Raw genomic sequence first — 16,264 nt, forward strand, 5'->3', positions numbered from 1 at the left:
TTCTATCCATAGTCTTATATATACATATGTATATATTCTAGATAGTCAAAAAAATATTAAAATATAAGAAAAACCCATAATAATTTGATAATAATGCTTAAAAAATAATTTAATTTCATATTAATAGTAGGTATATATTATTATTATAGCATATTACCTGATCATATAAAATACAACAATATTATTCTCACACCTTAAGCAGTCTGTTTTTTTTATTAATAAACATTTAGTTATTTTCTATCTTAAATAACACTTTTTTTCATTATTAATATTATAATCTTACTTTTTGTTAAAACATATTTTTTTTAAATTGTGTCTTTTGTGAGTCTTTATTACCAAAATTGATTTTTATTCTCAGTGAAACTTTTTTAATTACAAAATAAATTTTAAAGGGAGAACTTTGTTTTAAATATATACAAGTATGTAAAAAATATATATATTCATTTCAATGACACAATAAATTAATTTTACCTTGCCATATTTTGATGCACAATTTGTGCTATTTTCCAAGTCTATATAATTACATAAATAAATAAACACGCATTGAATTATAAACTAAATTTTAGATTAAACATTTTTTTTAAACTCAACAGCATATGAGACTAATAGAATATCTTGTTATGTTTTAAGATATACAAATATATAAAAAAACATATTATTCTTTCGATGACGTTTTAAATTAAGTTTACTTTGCTGCGTTTTATCTTGATATTTACACAAATATCTAATAAACTCATTAAATTATAAGTAAACATAACCAAGTATATGTAAAACAGTTCAAGGACATTTGCGTAAAATTTTATCCATAATCCCTAGCAGAGACTATAAAATATGTCACATCATTGAATTTTAAGCACAACCTTTCGAGAAAACAATGTAACTGAAAAAACAATAAAATCCAGTATGAAGATGTATCAATTTTTTTAACAATTAATCATAAAGCAAATTGCTTAAATGTTTTATTAATTTAAGTTATAAGCATTATCAAAACCAACCATACATAAACACCGCTAAACCGATGTTTGTTTATATCGGAATCCCCTCCGAATTACCTAATATTGAAAGCAACATTTGGGAGATCTGAACTTGGGCCAGGGTTATGATAGCGGTTTTGATATAGACGCGGCGTATTTTTGTGGTCAGTTACTATAATTCCGCGTATGCGGCACTACATTTCGAGAACTACTTGAATCACAACTTAGCATAAATACTAGAGCGTAGTAAAAAATTGTTTAAATCTAACTCAATATTGGACGTCAATCTATCGTCTTTACGGTCAACTTTCGTGTGCTAAGGTGTGTGTGTGTTTATAATATTTTTATTTTTTATACAGGATGTATTTATAATTATTGCGAGTGATTTTTTATGAAATAGAATGTATCAGTATCAAAGCTAATTGGAGATAATGCTAATACTTTGTATACAATGATAATGTGAATCAAATTGTGTTAAAATGCTTACTTTATTTATATATATTTTAAATTATGTTTCAGAATTTGCTTCTTTGCAAAATATATTAATGGATATTAAGTTTATTTAATGCAGAATTTGTGTAAAGTTCAAAACTAAAGTTCAGATATTATACAAAATTTTTTTAGTTTTTAATACAAAGGCTAACATATTTAAAAAAATATTTTTTAGCAAAATAAAACATAATACCAAAGTGGCTTTTGTTTTCTATTGTATGAAAAATAGTATGTTTTTATTTATGTTCTCAAAATAAGCAACAATTTTAAACAATATTTGTATCACATTATTCATTTAAAATAGTATTCTCTATATACATTAAAATAAAGTATATATTTTGCTATGTTTCATCTGTCTGTTTCAAGTATAATAAATATAGAGCAAATATTTAATTTTTAGTTAAAGTTCAAAGACTAACTATAAATTAAACGTAACCTCTTGAGGTTACGTTTAATCAAATTTAAAAAAATGATTTCGCATCTTGATGCGAAATCATTTTTTAAAATAATATGACAATAATTGACAATTATTGTTTAAAATTTATTGAATGCAAAAATATGCAATTAAAATGAGACAGAATTAATTTCGATTTCTTGTTTCTTTTAATAAGACTTATTTATATCATATATTTGAGAGTTACTTGAACAATAAATTAATAAAACCAGTATAAATATAAAACATATAGGGTGTTTCCAAAGCGTATTTATTTTACAAAATATAGTCTTTTGTTGATATTTTTCAGGCTCTCGCTTTTATTTTATTTATTTTCTAAGCAGCCGATTACGTCATATTTTTTTATATAATATTATGTCACTCGATTCTCAATAAATTTTGTTCTATTTTTTCATTACTAAAATCTTCTTAGTAATAAATATTTTTATTCTCCATATTTCACTTATCACATAAAATATACGTAATAATTAAAACGTATAAGTTTTAAATGCAAGACTTTTTCTGATCTTCTATTTATTTTATTTTTATCATTATATGTATTTATATTATTGTCTTACTGCGGCTCTTGATACTTTAACAAAAGCTTTCTTAATGATAAATATTTATTTGTTGCTTTAATAATGGTCTTTTATCTCTCCTTCACTTCAAAAGAGATCACAGTATAATAAAAAGATAGTTAAAATACTCAATATTATGTATTACCCCGGTTCTTGACACCTTGTGCTTTTTATGATTGATTTTCAACGTTAAATGAATTTTTAATGGCTTATGAACTTCTGTAGACAAACACAGTCTGTAGTTTTTTTTAATTCTGCGGTTAAACAAGTGGTAAAATCTTATTTTAACTGTTTTTGTAGTTAAAAGACACTTCAAAAGTGCATAGACGAAATAATTTCTATATATGTATATATAAATATTTCGCTGAAGATTTTCTCAGCATCATCAGGAGGTTTTTAACATTATTTTTATAATATACACAAATATATATATATATATATATATATATATTTATATATATATATATATAAATATATATATATATATATATATATATATATATATATATATATATATATTTTTTTGATATCTCGGGATTCATTTTTGTTTACTTGTATTCTATATTTCAGCCGTTTTTTTCCGGCCATGATCACGAATTATTCGCAACTCTTTTTTGTTGTTGCGAATAATTCGTGATCATGGCCGGAAAATTACGGCCGAAATATAGAATACAAGTAAACAAAAATCTCGATGCATCCCGAGATTTCAAAAATAATTATACTCGCGAAAATCTAAATATAAAAGAAAAGATATATTCCTGCCATTGTGAGTATATTTCACACTATGGCTATGTGAGGAACATACCTTTTGAAACGTAGGCCAAAAAATTATTAGTGTTCAACAATTTTACTTTGATAAAATAAACCATGTATTTTTATAATATAAAAAGTTGCCTTTTTGGCATAACTTTAATTACCATTGTGACATGACACCTTGAACTTTTTATTGTCTATCATATAATTTATCTTGCATATAAAAAACATATTTCTGCATTATCAAGTCAAGATTAAAAATAAGGTGAACATTTAAAAAATACTTAAATTAGTATAAGATTGGCAATAAATATTTTATTCTAATTTAAGCATATAGTCTCTTTAGAAGCAGCCTGTATAAATATAAAAAAGTATTAATATTCTAGACTGATGTTCATATTTTTTTATCTACAAAATCAACCGGTATAACCAGATTAACTACAAAGTAACGTCATACTTTAAAAATGCAAAGTTTTTATAGTATCAATCTATAGTATATATTTTGCTTCTTCTAAATTCACGTTCATCTTTACGTCGAACTCTCACTAGCTAGTGTTACTTTTGTACAGCTTTTGTACAGCAAGAAAACCCAACATTTTAACATATAAAAGCTTTAGTGTATCTTTTCAAGGATCATTCGATGGTCGTTTGTGGTCGATTGCGGTGCTCGGGTTATTATTCGTTTATTTATACCAAACATAAGAAAATACATCAACAGTTCATTAACATGCCGTTCTTGGTGTTCTAGGTTATTCAACAAACGTGCTCGTAAACTATGTAACTTGTTCATAAACTCACCTAAACCATGCGAATTTAGTGAATTTCTAATCTTTGACGATATTATACCACTTCAAAAATGGCTGATAAACGCATGAATGTCTTGGAAGGAACGTGGATTTGCATATTTGTGATTTCTTCGCAAGTTCTATTGACTTGTGGTGACCCGTGTAAGTATTAATTAATGTTTTATCATTTTTTTATTGTGAAAATATATATGTTATAAAATATAATATATCATTTAATCTCTAAAAACCAAGGTCTTAGTAAGGTCACAGTTTTGTGGCTTTGCTGTTAAAAATAATTTAAATATATATTAACACTTACCCTGCCGTTAATTGTACATTTTGCAATGATGAATCGGCTGTTTTTGTTCAACATATTTACAAAATAAAACACTCGCTTTTCAAGGTGTTTATTCTCTTTTCTAATTGGTATTAATGATTGCTACATAGCCACGCATTCGTGTGTGTATAATTTGAGCACAGCATATCAAATAATTATTATGTAAATAAAAAGTTTTATGTCGACCTCTAGATATAGAGGTCGACACTTTTAATTTTTGTATTAATATATGATGTATCTATCAATATTTTTTAACCATCCTGTATACGTGATCAAAATCATTTATATGTACATAAATTTATAGAAAAATCAGGACATTCACAACACTTAAAAACAGACAAATTTAATTTAACATATGATAAACATAATATGAAATGTCTGACCCTCTTTTTATAGTTTTAAATAAACTTATCAATAAACAACAAAGATGAAACTCAACAAATCAATCAACAACTGTTTTTTTAATTATTTCCAAAAAAATATCTCTGGAGTACAAAAAAGATTAACAAAGAAATATTTAATGTATTCATAATATACATGTTTTGGTACGGTCCAAGAAAATGGACCAAATATTTTTTTACTATGTATAACGATTTATTACTTTATTTTGTGAGCATCTTATGAAACATATTGTTATGAATAATACAGCTAATATTACAAATTGTTATGAGATTTTAATTAATGGAAATTATCACTATACTGTAAATTTTTATCCATGATTTTTTACCCGTCCTTGGAACGTATCCTCCATGCAAAAAATAATTAGGTATATATTAAAGGCGAGCGGTGAAATACTTTCTCTCTCGATCGCTCGCGTGTTAAGTGACGAGAGTAAATGAGAGATAAGGGCATGCTAACCGCATGCTCTTATCTCTCACTCACTCTCGTTACTTAATTTTTTAATTGAAAAGTATATACCTTGTATAAAAATCACAGCTATTTAAAACAATGGAAAACAATTTGGGTATGTGCCTGTTTTTTTTGTTGTCTTCAAATCGTATTGAAGATCGGGTTGAACTTTCGAAGATTCAGCATAGCTCCGTTTGGTGCTAGTTCAGCTGAACTCTCATCATTCCAAGTTGTTCTGGATGTGATGTATCTTTGATATTTAGAAGGTAATCTAATCCTCGATCTCCTGACCTATGTCGATGATTATATATGTATATCAAAATATCTTATTAAACTCTTTGTAACAACTTAGACGTCGTGTTCTTTTAGAATGCGTAATCCAGAGTTTCTATACCTGCTTTTGCAGATATTTGCCACTGACCTTTTAGTTCACTTGCTCAAAAATGCATTGTATGCATCGTCGTAGCGATTACTGGTCCCGTCAAATATGTAGTATCTATAATCTAATATAAATTTATATGATACAGAATAATAATTGCGATCTAATTAATCAATATTTAAATATAATTATTAAAGTTTAGGTAATTATGTAGAAAACTTTCGGGGGTTTTGTATTTATTTTATGTATCTCTGGTAATTTTAAACTATAAATAAACACTTATGTAACTATTGTTATCAATTATTTTTTGACCTCTGATAAATTGAACGATGTGAAATAGTTATGTTTTTATTCAAAGTATTTTGCCTAACTGTTTTATTAAAGATTTAGTTTATAAATATGTGTTATAGTTACAATTGAACTTTTATTTTTTCAGATTGGAAAAACAATGAAAACTCATACGACATTAACACGGCATTTATTAACCACCAAAGACGGTTTGAACACGCAAACGACCCACAAAAAGGCCATTATTACAATCACAATACAATAAAAACGCCACATTGTGAATGCGTAGATATTCGGGAATGTTCTGTGGCTTTAAATGTATATGCAGGATACGGCGGATACTACGAACGTCACGTAGTAAACAACTTCGGCTGCGGTTTCGATAACAACTATCCTAAGTTCTGCTGTAACTTGATTGTTGAAAATCTATTGATTAGAACACATAAGCAAAAACGCGACCATAGGAGAAATCTGTGTTTCAATGAACACGATACAAGGCAAAAGAATAAGTATATGAATCACTTCTTCAAATGGGACAATAACGGATTTCCGCATTGGAACAATGCTCCATCTTACCCCACAGAAAGTTGGAACAACTATCCAAATTGGTACAACCATTATCCGACTAAAAGTTCGGACGATTGCGTCAATGAAACTCCGACGAAAAAGCCAAAGCCTGCAAAAAAACCAACGACTACTACCACAACTACAAGCACCACTGAGGCGATTTTTGTGTTTCCTCAAGATTCGGCAGAAAACTCAGATGCAGTATTTCCAGAGATAATGGCAACAACCCTTCAACCTATCATAGAAGACTTACCTGTTGAGCTCGATTTGGATGCAGCTACTACTAAAGAAGCTAAGAGAACAATACTCACAAGTCAAACGTGTGGAATTAGACTGCAGAATAGGATCGTTGGCGGTATTGAAGCACAGCTTAGAGACTTTCCTTGGATGGCCAGATTAGGTTACACTAGTAAGTAGTATGATATTATTATAATATTTGCAATAGATTTTAAATATTAATTAAACTTTATTATAATAGGAAATGGAGGCAATAGAGTATTATATAGATGTGGAGCTACTTTGATCAGTGATAGACATGTCGTTACAGCAGCACATTGTGTATCTAATCTATCTCCAGGATTAGCATTGTAAGTATATTTTATTAACTTTTACAATATTTTTTTTTAGTTTCTTAAATTAATAATCAAATCAGCTTTCTAAGGCAGATAAATCAAAGTCAAGAGCGTCGTTTAAATATACATATGTAGGCGGTCGGAAAAGATAGTGCCGATTCCGACCACGCGCTTGATATCCGTTAATTTCATTTTCATATCCCTAATAATCATACTTACTACTAGTATCAATAACTAACTTAGTGTCTCGTCTTTTAATAATAATACAAAATGCTTTCAGGGTTACAATACGTTTAGGAGAACTAGATGAAAGAACTGATGTAGATTGCGTAGGAACTGATTGTGCTGAACCACCACAAGATTTCACTCCTGGAAGAGTCGTGGTTCACCTTAGTTATAACACCCCTAGAATGAGCAATGATATTGGAATAGTTAAACTCAGTTCTCCAGTTAGACTATCACGTAAGAAAACATTCTCCTAAATAAAATATTTTATGCCAAACTGTTCCATAATAAAAACATATATATATATTTAGAATTCGTTACTCCTCTTTGTCTTCCATTTGATGGTACGCCAGAAAAAATTATAAACACCACAGGATTAAGAGCTATTGTTGCTGGTTGGGGTTCTACAAATACAGGTATATTTTTATACATACATAAATATTTTTTATATATTAATAATAATTAATTATTTATAAACAACATTTTAGGTATAACACTTGCATCTCCAACCTTACAATGGATCAATTTAACAGTCATACCATACGAAGAATGCGTTTTGACTTATAGAAATAGATATAATATGACAATAATTGAAAGCCAAATATGCACTGCTGGAATTGAAAATATGGATGCTTGTGAAGGTATTTTTTATATTGAATATATCTTGTAAATTATGTTGTATTGCGTAAAACATTTTATGTCAGTGCTGTAATGACTTTGGAAGCCTTGGATGGCACTGCTCTATGTAAAATATATTTATTGCTTTATCAATATAAATATTAATATTTTTTTTTTTTATTTTAGGTGACAGTGGCGGTCCATTGTTCGTCGCAGCTGATGAAACTCGCAGAGCTACCTTAATCGGAATTGTCTCCTTTGGTCCAAGAAGATGCGGTACAGCATCTTTACCGGGTGTTTACACACGCGTTGAGTCTTTCTTAGACTGGATATTAGACAGTTTATAATTTTAACAAATCTTTAAAACTTTTTATTGACATTTTACTGTCAATAGTGCATTATATTATTAAATATCTTTGTTATAAGATGTATAAGTTTAATTTAATTGTATTGTTATATACCACCGAAAAAACTTTTTTATAATATAATATAATATAATATTTAATCGAATTAATTAAAGTATGATTAAATGGTATCCATTTTCATACAACACTAGTGTTAACAATTGTAAAAATGTATAAAAAAGACTGTAAATAAATTAATATGTTTAAATTAAAAACGTATTTTTGTTAAATATTCATTAACTTGAACACGGATTTGCAATTTAATTTTGCACATAAAACGGTAATGGATTGGTCACGCTATTTAATATTCACAAGAGTCCGTAAGTTTTTGTATTAATAAATCTACGTGTTGTTTAAAATTATGACTCCTACATTTGCAAGTTTAATTTAATCCAAACCCAAACCGAACCAAAATTGTAACTGACATATTTTTTATGTGTATGTGTTTTATCGGTGAAAATATATATTCAATATAAATATATTTAACCATAAGCAGCAGGTAGAAATATATAGGCTTTCTTTATATTTTAAAATTCTAAAGCAGAGACGTCAGAGGGGGACAAAATGTTTTCCGGGGGACACAAAAGATGGCCTGTCTTTAATAATAATATTTTATGAAGATTCATAGTATTTTATTAAATGGCAAGCATTTTGATGAGCAAATTCAAGGAGAAACAAATGCCCTTCCACCCCCAAATGACATCTCTGTTTAGAATCAACGTCAAAAGCATTAAAATCGTGCCGTCGCGGTGGAAACGCGCGGTTATCTAGCGTTAATATTAAAACTTTTTATAATGATATTACTAGTAAATGATGTCAGTAATATTATATATTAATATTGTTCAGTTATTGCTTATTGAACATTGTTGCAATACAATATTTCAAACATTGAATTATATAGGCTACGTCTGGTAGAACCAATTAAATTAATTTATAAATGTATCATATTATAAAAAAATATTAAAAATAAATGATAAATGGCTTTGCCTTTTGCGGCTACTGTATACTGCGAATTAAATTCCAACATTGACTTAAAATCGATATCAAATAATCATTTGTATCCTGTTTGCCTTACTGAAATAACGTTATTGTTTGCTTCACAATGAATATAAAATATATATTTATTCAATTATTTATTTTATATACTCAAAAAGGTATAATAATTAAACCAATAATCATTTTAAAGTATATTTTAAACCATATTAATTTTTAAAAGTCATAGGAAATGGTGAAATTTTCAACATAAAGAATTACTACATAAACGTAGATAAGTTGAACCTAGATAAAGAAATTCCCGTAAGTGTAGAATCAGCTGTCAACAAGATCGAGAAAGTGGTTGAAAAAGTGCAAATTTCTGAAGATAGAGATGAAACAACCAGTAATATTTTATTTTGTATTAAAAAAATTAATATTTTTTTCAATGAAATTTTAATTTCAAGGAGATAGAGGTCCTTTGCTGAGTGTGAGTATGGGCAGAGGTGGTGTTCAAACCGTTGCAAATCATCCTAATTGGAAGTACATCATAGATGAAAATGAAGAATGTGGACAGTCAAACTCTGACAGGATCATCGGTGGTGTAGAAGCTGGTTTGGGGCAATTTCCTTGGATAGCACGATTGGGATACAGTGAGATTCTTTTAAATTGGGAAGTATTAAAAATTGTGTTTATCTTGATTTTTTGCTCAATTAGCGGGAAAAAATGGAAGGACAATGTTTAAATGCGGAGGAACTCTGATTAGTTATATGTACATTGTGACGGCAGCTCATTGCGTGACATCAAATCCAATGTTTAATCTGTAAGTAAATATTTTAAAGATCAGAATATATGAGTTTATTTTAATAGTGTGTAATATAGACAAAGTCATGACCCATTAACCTTTTAAAAAGAATATGTGTCACAGCAGCTAATGAGATAAATGTTAAAATAAATAGAAAAAAATACAGAAATCAACTTGATATAAATTATTAAGTACTGTAATATCTCATCGTTAAAGATGGTATTGTATAGCAGTAGATTAGTAAGAAAGTTTTCTGCCATTACTAGAAAATGAATTCTAGTGTGTCAAACAATTTATATTTGGAATGGATTTAGTGCAAATTTTAGTGGGGATTGTTTTTTATGACAAATTTTAATAGTAGAGTACCGTCATAAAAACACATTAATTTTTTTATGATTTTTGACCATCTAAAAAAGTTAAATAGCTTTCCTATAAAATGTCAATAAATGTTATATTTGCAATACTGATTTTGAACTTTTTAAGTTCACAAAGATAAAATAACTATATTCGTGCGTAAAACTTGCGTCGTAGCAATAAAGTGTAGGACACAACTGCGCCGACAAAGCACGCAGACAAAGTATCGAACCGTGATAAATTCGCACGACAAAAGAGTGCAGAACAAAAGCGTTAAAAAAGAGGCTAAGACACACATATTTTTGAAAATTACTTTGTACAGCATGTAATAAAAAGCTTGAACAAAAATATTGGAGCTAATATCAGTCTCTAATATATCCTTACTTTAAAAGTCCAGTGATATTTTGTATTTATTTTATATTTTAAACTGATAGTGAAAATAATTAAGGTTGTAAAAAAAGATTTTTATAATATCTAATTTATTAATTTGTGTACTTAATTTAGTGCTAAAAGGACCTTAACTAAGCTTATATTTTTATTTGCAAATTTTTTTTATTATGTATTTTTATTAATTTATATTATACTATTATATTCGCTCTGATATTATTAAAATTATTATTTTCTGTACTTTAACCATCACTATACTTTTATTTTTACTGAGACAGATTTTAACTGAATTTTTTTGTGCAAAATTGTATAAGGCGTTGAAAGAAGTATTTTTCAAAAATATGTAAATGTACATATTTTTAATTATTTTAAGACTTTTTAATTTCAGCTAAATGTTTTTTTTATATATTTGATATTTTTTTATTTATTTTAGAAATTTTAGTAACATTCACTTTAAAAACAAATTATTTTTATTATTTATTATTTATTATAATACATATTTAATTTATTTAAAACTAAGTTTTTAGATTTTTTTGTAAGAATTTAGATTTAAGTGAATTTTAATTAAAATGCATAAGCTATAAAAAAAAACATTAAAAATGTATAAAAATGAGCTTTACTTTTTATACTTAATTTACATCCTTGAACTCGGTATTTTGCAAAAAATTATAAAAATGCAATAAAAAATGAATTTCTACTAATTTGTAGAAACTAAATATAAAATTAAATTAAATTTATTTAAAAAAATATATACATGCAATTTCAACATATGTATATAATAAAATATTGAGAACTAGATCAAAAGTATTGGATCTAACACACGTTAACTTTAAAATTTAAGTGGTTATAAAATAATATTTATTTTTTATTTTAAACTAGGGTTGTAAAAAATGATATCTAATTAAAGGAACAGCTTAAAACAGCAGGCGCGTACGGTGCGATACATTCCCTTTCGCTCGCTCGTGTGTTAAGTGACGAGAGTGAGAGATAAGGGCGCGCGTTACATGCGTTCCGCACGCTCACATCTTCTCACTCACTCTCGTCACTTAATACGCGAGCGAGCGAAAGATAATGTATCGCACCGTACGCGCCTGAAAAACAGAAGAATTATAATTTATAATAAATATAATGTTATATTTTTATTATTTTTGTAAAACCAGCTGTAATAAATTCAATGGTGTATGTTTTTTTAAGCTTACTTATAGAAATATAAATTTAAATTACGCGTCACACGTTGCCAAAAATTATACTCTCGCTTAAAAAACACAATTAAACTTTCTACATCACTGCGATAATAAATAATATAAAATAAAGAATAACACTATATAAGTATTATACAAGTTAATATTTTTAATATGACTTTATCACAATAAAGTTATTTTTACATTAACAATGTTTTTTTAAATATCAAAAAGATAATCTATAAATAACATAAAAAAAACGTATATATATTTTAATGCAGTATTTAACATGAATATTTATTATAATTGAGCTATTGTATCTTTTTAGTATCTGATGTACGATTGATAAAATCAACTAATTTTTAAATTCCTGAAATATTAATATAATATCTATATCAAAAATGTAATTTTAGAAATCATTCTATCTATAAGTTATATGTAATAAAAATATATTACACTAGTAACAATCAGAGCAAAGAAATATTCAAGCTACAAAAAAATCACTTTTATAACAGCTACCTAAAAAAAAGTAAATATAATTTTTGTAGTGATTTCTAATCCAATAATTTATTTTTTCTTCTCTAAAAGTTTATATTGAACACTATAATCACAAAAAAAAATGCTTATTTTTCGTTGTAAAAAATACTAAAGATTAATTTTCATCTTTGTGAAAATGTTTAGGTCAGTTGTTCGCCTGGGAGAGCATGACACGAAAAATTTAATCGATTGCGTAAACGACGTATGTGCTAAGCCTGTTCAGGACTTTACACCAATGAAAATCATCATCCATAAAGATTATGATGAAGCTCTCTTTATCAACGATATTGCATTGGTGCGACTTGATAGAAAACCTGATTACAACGGTATAATTTTATTTTACAAAACACAATTTTTCATGCCATTTTTTATAGCTCATTCGCAAAACAAAACTTTATTATCAATCATGATTAACCTCCATTATATTAACACTGCGTAAAGCAAACTCACCTAATGGTAATAGGTTTATAATACAAATGTAACAATTTATTATTTATGTCAGAATACTACTAGAAAAATATATTATACCATTTGAATATATATTTATATCGGCATGATCTGAGATAGTATGAATAAATAAAAATAGACTGTTATAAAAATTACTGACGAATGAGCTGAAACGGAGTGTTCATAGTGCACAACTTTGAACGATGTGTTTTGATATGTCGCTATATTTTCTACCAAATTATCAAATCTGAAATACTATTTAAAATTAAATCATTTCAGAGCAACTTTATTATATTAAATAGGTTATAATTTATTTACTTTAATTACAACTTAATATCCATTATTGTTTAACTAAAACATAAAAATACCTTCCTTAAATGTAATAATAATTTTAAATTATTATATGGTTGGAATATTTAATAAATTATGGTTTCCATCGCACAATTTTATAATAATTTTATATAACTAAACACAGATGACTCTAGGCATACGATATCATATTCATATTTTTTCAATTATTATACTGGTTGAACTATGGAGTTCAACAAACTCAAATTAAGTAATGATACATTTTTTTATAATCTCTAAGCATTGCGATAATTTTACATATCTCAATCATAATCTATCATATCAAAATGCATACAAATTAAATTTAAAATGTTGTTAAAATGAAAAAACTGAAAAAGCAGGTATGTTTTTTAGAAGGAATATTTAGGATAAGATTCCAAAAAATATCTCTAAACCATTTAATTTTAAAATAACGATATCCATTGGGTGCTATCCAAATGTCAAGTATTAAATAAATATATTTATAATTTGATTCTCAGGTTGGGTTTCGCCTATATGCCTTCCGCAAACAGATGTTGAAACCTTCGATCAAAACACAGTTTTCGAAACTGCAGGATGGGGATACACCAGCATGAAAACCATGAACACAGCAACCGTTCTACAGACTATAAAGCTACCCATGATCGAAAGGCAGAAATGCAAAGATTCCTTCTTGAAATACATGGATATTAGCGAGCAGCATATATGTGCGGGTGGTGTACTAAACGAAGACGCATGCGGGGGTGATTCAGGAGGTCCTTTAATGAAGGTTTTTATATTTTTATATATTTTTTGCAAGCTCAAGGATCTTTGAACCGGTATTCAAGATTAAGCGAAGCACACACGTCTGGGTACGATCAAACCCGTTTTGCGTGTTCGATAAATTGTATACAAACAAATAGGTTCTGAAGGCAGAGGTGACCATGTACATATATGCATATGACCTTTTTGCTTAATATTCTATATACAATTTCAGGTCAGCGTTGAAAAAGGATATCCACAATATGCCCTAGTGGGTGTTGTATCTTTTGGTCCATCCGATTGTGGAAATGGTGAACCTGGAGTTTATGCTGGCATTCATTACTATATCAATTGGATTTTGGACAACATTGAGCCATGAACCAAAATGAAAAATATGCAATTTTAAACTTAAAAAAAATTGTTCAGAAATTCTATAAAATTCTACGAAATAATTTCAGTCATGCGTGCTATAAAATATTCTTGTAAAATTTATTGTTTAATATGATTAATATAAAAAAAATGTAGAATACATATTAACGCTAAAGACGTAACCATTGAATTATTTGTATATATATATATATATATATATATATATATATAATACTATAATAATTAATAATATAATGAAAGTTCATTGACGATATTCTTAGAAATGTAATTTTATCAACAGGAAAATATGGAGTTTATTATCTGAATATTTATAAATAGTATTATCATAAACCTAATTTTAATAATTCCAGGCATGGTAGTATTTCAGATTGAAATAAATCATTTTCTTAATCAGTTGTAATATGATATATTAGGTAATCCCAATTAATTTTCCTTATTTTCTTAGAAAACCACAGAGCAAACTTTCTCAGAAAAAGAAAGCAAATCTATTTAGAACAAGTCATTGCTATGCTGCATAAAAAATACTAGCATTGATTATTATTTTATTTTATTAATTTATTTAGCTTAATAGCTAATCTTTACATCTAACAAATTTAGTAAACATATATAAAAATATATAAAAAATACATAACAGAAAGAAAAAATATACAATAATAAAGACTTAATATTATAATATTTTATTTCTATATGTACGAAGGTGTTTTTTTATTCCATTTATAAAACCCGTTATATTTTTGCTGTTTCGGATTTCTCTTATATAAAGACTATTATATAAATTAAAACCTCCGTACATAATTCCCCTAGCCGTACTCGTTTTCTTATACTTAATTATTTTTAAATTTTCTTTATTTCTAGTATTATATTTATGTACATCTTTATTTCTTATTAAATACTTATTAAAATAGTGTGGTAACATATTATTTTCTAACTTATATATAAATACTAATACATTCATACTCAATATTTCTTGAACATTCAACCATTCTAATCTATCAATCATACTTTTACAATTAGTTAATCTATTTTTATTTAAGATTACTCTCATTGCCCTATTTTGTAATTTTTGCAACATTTGTTTATCTAATTTATTCAACATATTTAAAAGTGTTGCACAATAATTAAAATGGGGCAATATTATACTATTAATGCCCTGATCTCGCTACTAGTGGAGCTTTCTTATAGACCAACACATTTGAAGTCCAGAGGATAGCAGGTCTTTCATTTTAAGTGAACAAGATTATCTCTAGTTTCTTCGACATGAAACCATCATCAAGCCACTCTAAGAAGGAAGCTAAACAAAACGATTTATTTTGTTTAGCTTCCCTTATAGTAGAGCGTAGTAACTGACCGTTTTCACCGGGATGGCACGATTTTATTACTTTTGACCTGGACTGGAAATTCACTACATGGCAACACTAAGCAGCAAATAAAACACGACTAATTATCAAGTTAATATTATCAGTAGATATTTTTAATGTCTAATTGAAATATTTCCCATAAAATATGTCGCAACGGTAGCTAATTTTTATATTTATATGTAGCATAAAAGTGTTAACTCGTACCTACAGTGGCGTAGCTATGGTGGGGCGGAGAGGGCGGGCCGCCCCGGGCGGCACTTGCTTGGGGGCGGCTTATTCGCGATGGGATCGTTCAGTGTGGTTCTTAACCATGAATGCACTTAAACATATATAAATCCACGAATAACAAGAGCTTAATAATAACCAATTTATTATTTTAAGAAATGCTGATTTTATGATCCTGCAAAAAATATATGGGGGATGGGGCAATTTTAAGGATCGCCCTGAGCGGCGAATACCCTAGCTACGCCACTGCGTACCTATTATTATTTATTCAAGAAATTATATTACG

At 27.5% G+C, this 16,264-nt stretch overlaps 1 protein-coding gene across 1 annotated transcript; it reads left to right on the forward strand.

Annotated features, from left to right (window-relative positions):
- The first annotated feature begins 652 nt into the window (after nucleotides 1–652).
- On the forward strand, nucleotides 653–14,498 carry LOC148233323 (transmembrane protease serine 9-like). Its single transcript, XM_088190712.1, has 14 exons — nucleotides 653–1,295; nucleotides 3,979–4,177; nucleotides 6,017–6,844; nucleotides 6,914–7,022; nucleotides 7,288–7,469; nucleotides 7,544–7,648; nucleotides 7,721–7,873; nucleotides 8,037–8,192; nucleotides 9,471–9,632; nucleotides 9,694–9,879; nucleotides 9,944–10,049; nucleotides 12,635–12,816; nucleotides 13,765–14,033; nucleotides 14,241–14,498. The coding sequence occupies exons 2-14, from the start codon at nucleotides 4,087–4,089 to the stop codon at nucleotides 14,382–14,384; spliced, it is 2,673 nt and encodes an 890-aa protein (XP_088046838.1). The 5' UTR covers nucleotides 653–1,295; nucleotides 3,979–4,086; the 3' UTR covers nucleotides 14,385–14,498.
- The last annotated feature ends 1,766 nt before the right edge of the window (nucleotides 14,499–16,264 follow it).

This window comes from Plectrocnemia conspersa, unplaced genomic scaffold (assembly GCF_051122295.1).
Source record: "Plectrocnemia conspersa isolate PC_06_02 unplaced genomic scaffold, ASM5112229v1 ptg000008l, whole genome shotgun sequence".
Taxonomy (NCBI): domain Eukaryota; kingdom Metazoa; phylum Arthropoda; class Insecta; order Trichoptera; family Polycentropodidae; genus Plectrocnemia; species Plectrocnemia conspersa.

What these genes read in the sequence shown, in the direction of transcription:
- LOC148233323 (XM_088190712.1), top strand. Translation starts at nt 4,087, where the DNA reads ATGGCTGATAAACGCATGAATGTCTTGGAAGGAACGTGGATTTGCATA. An exon ending in GGCCAGATTAGGTTACACTA is followed by an intron (nt 6,845 to 6,913) that starts GTAAGTAGTATG and finishes TTATTATAATAG; the next exon opens with GAAATGGAGGCAATAGAGTA. An exon ending in AAATATGGATGCTTGTGAAG is followed by an intron (nt 7,874 to 8,036) that starts GTATTTTTTATA and finishes TTTTTATTTTAG; the next exon opens with GTGACAGTGGCGGTCCATTG.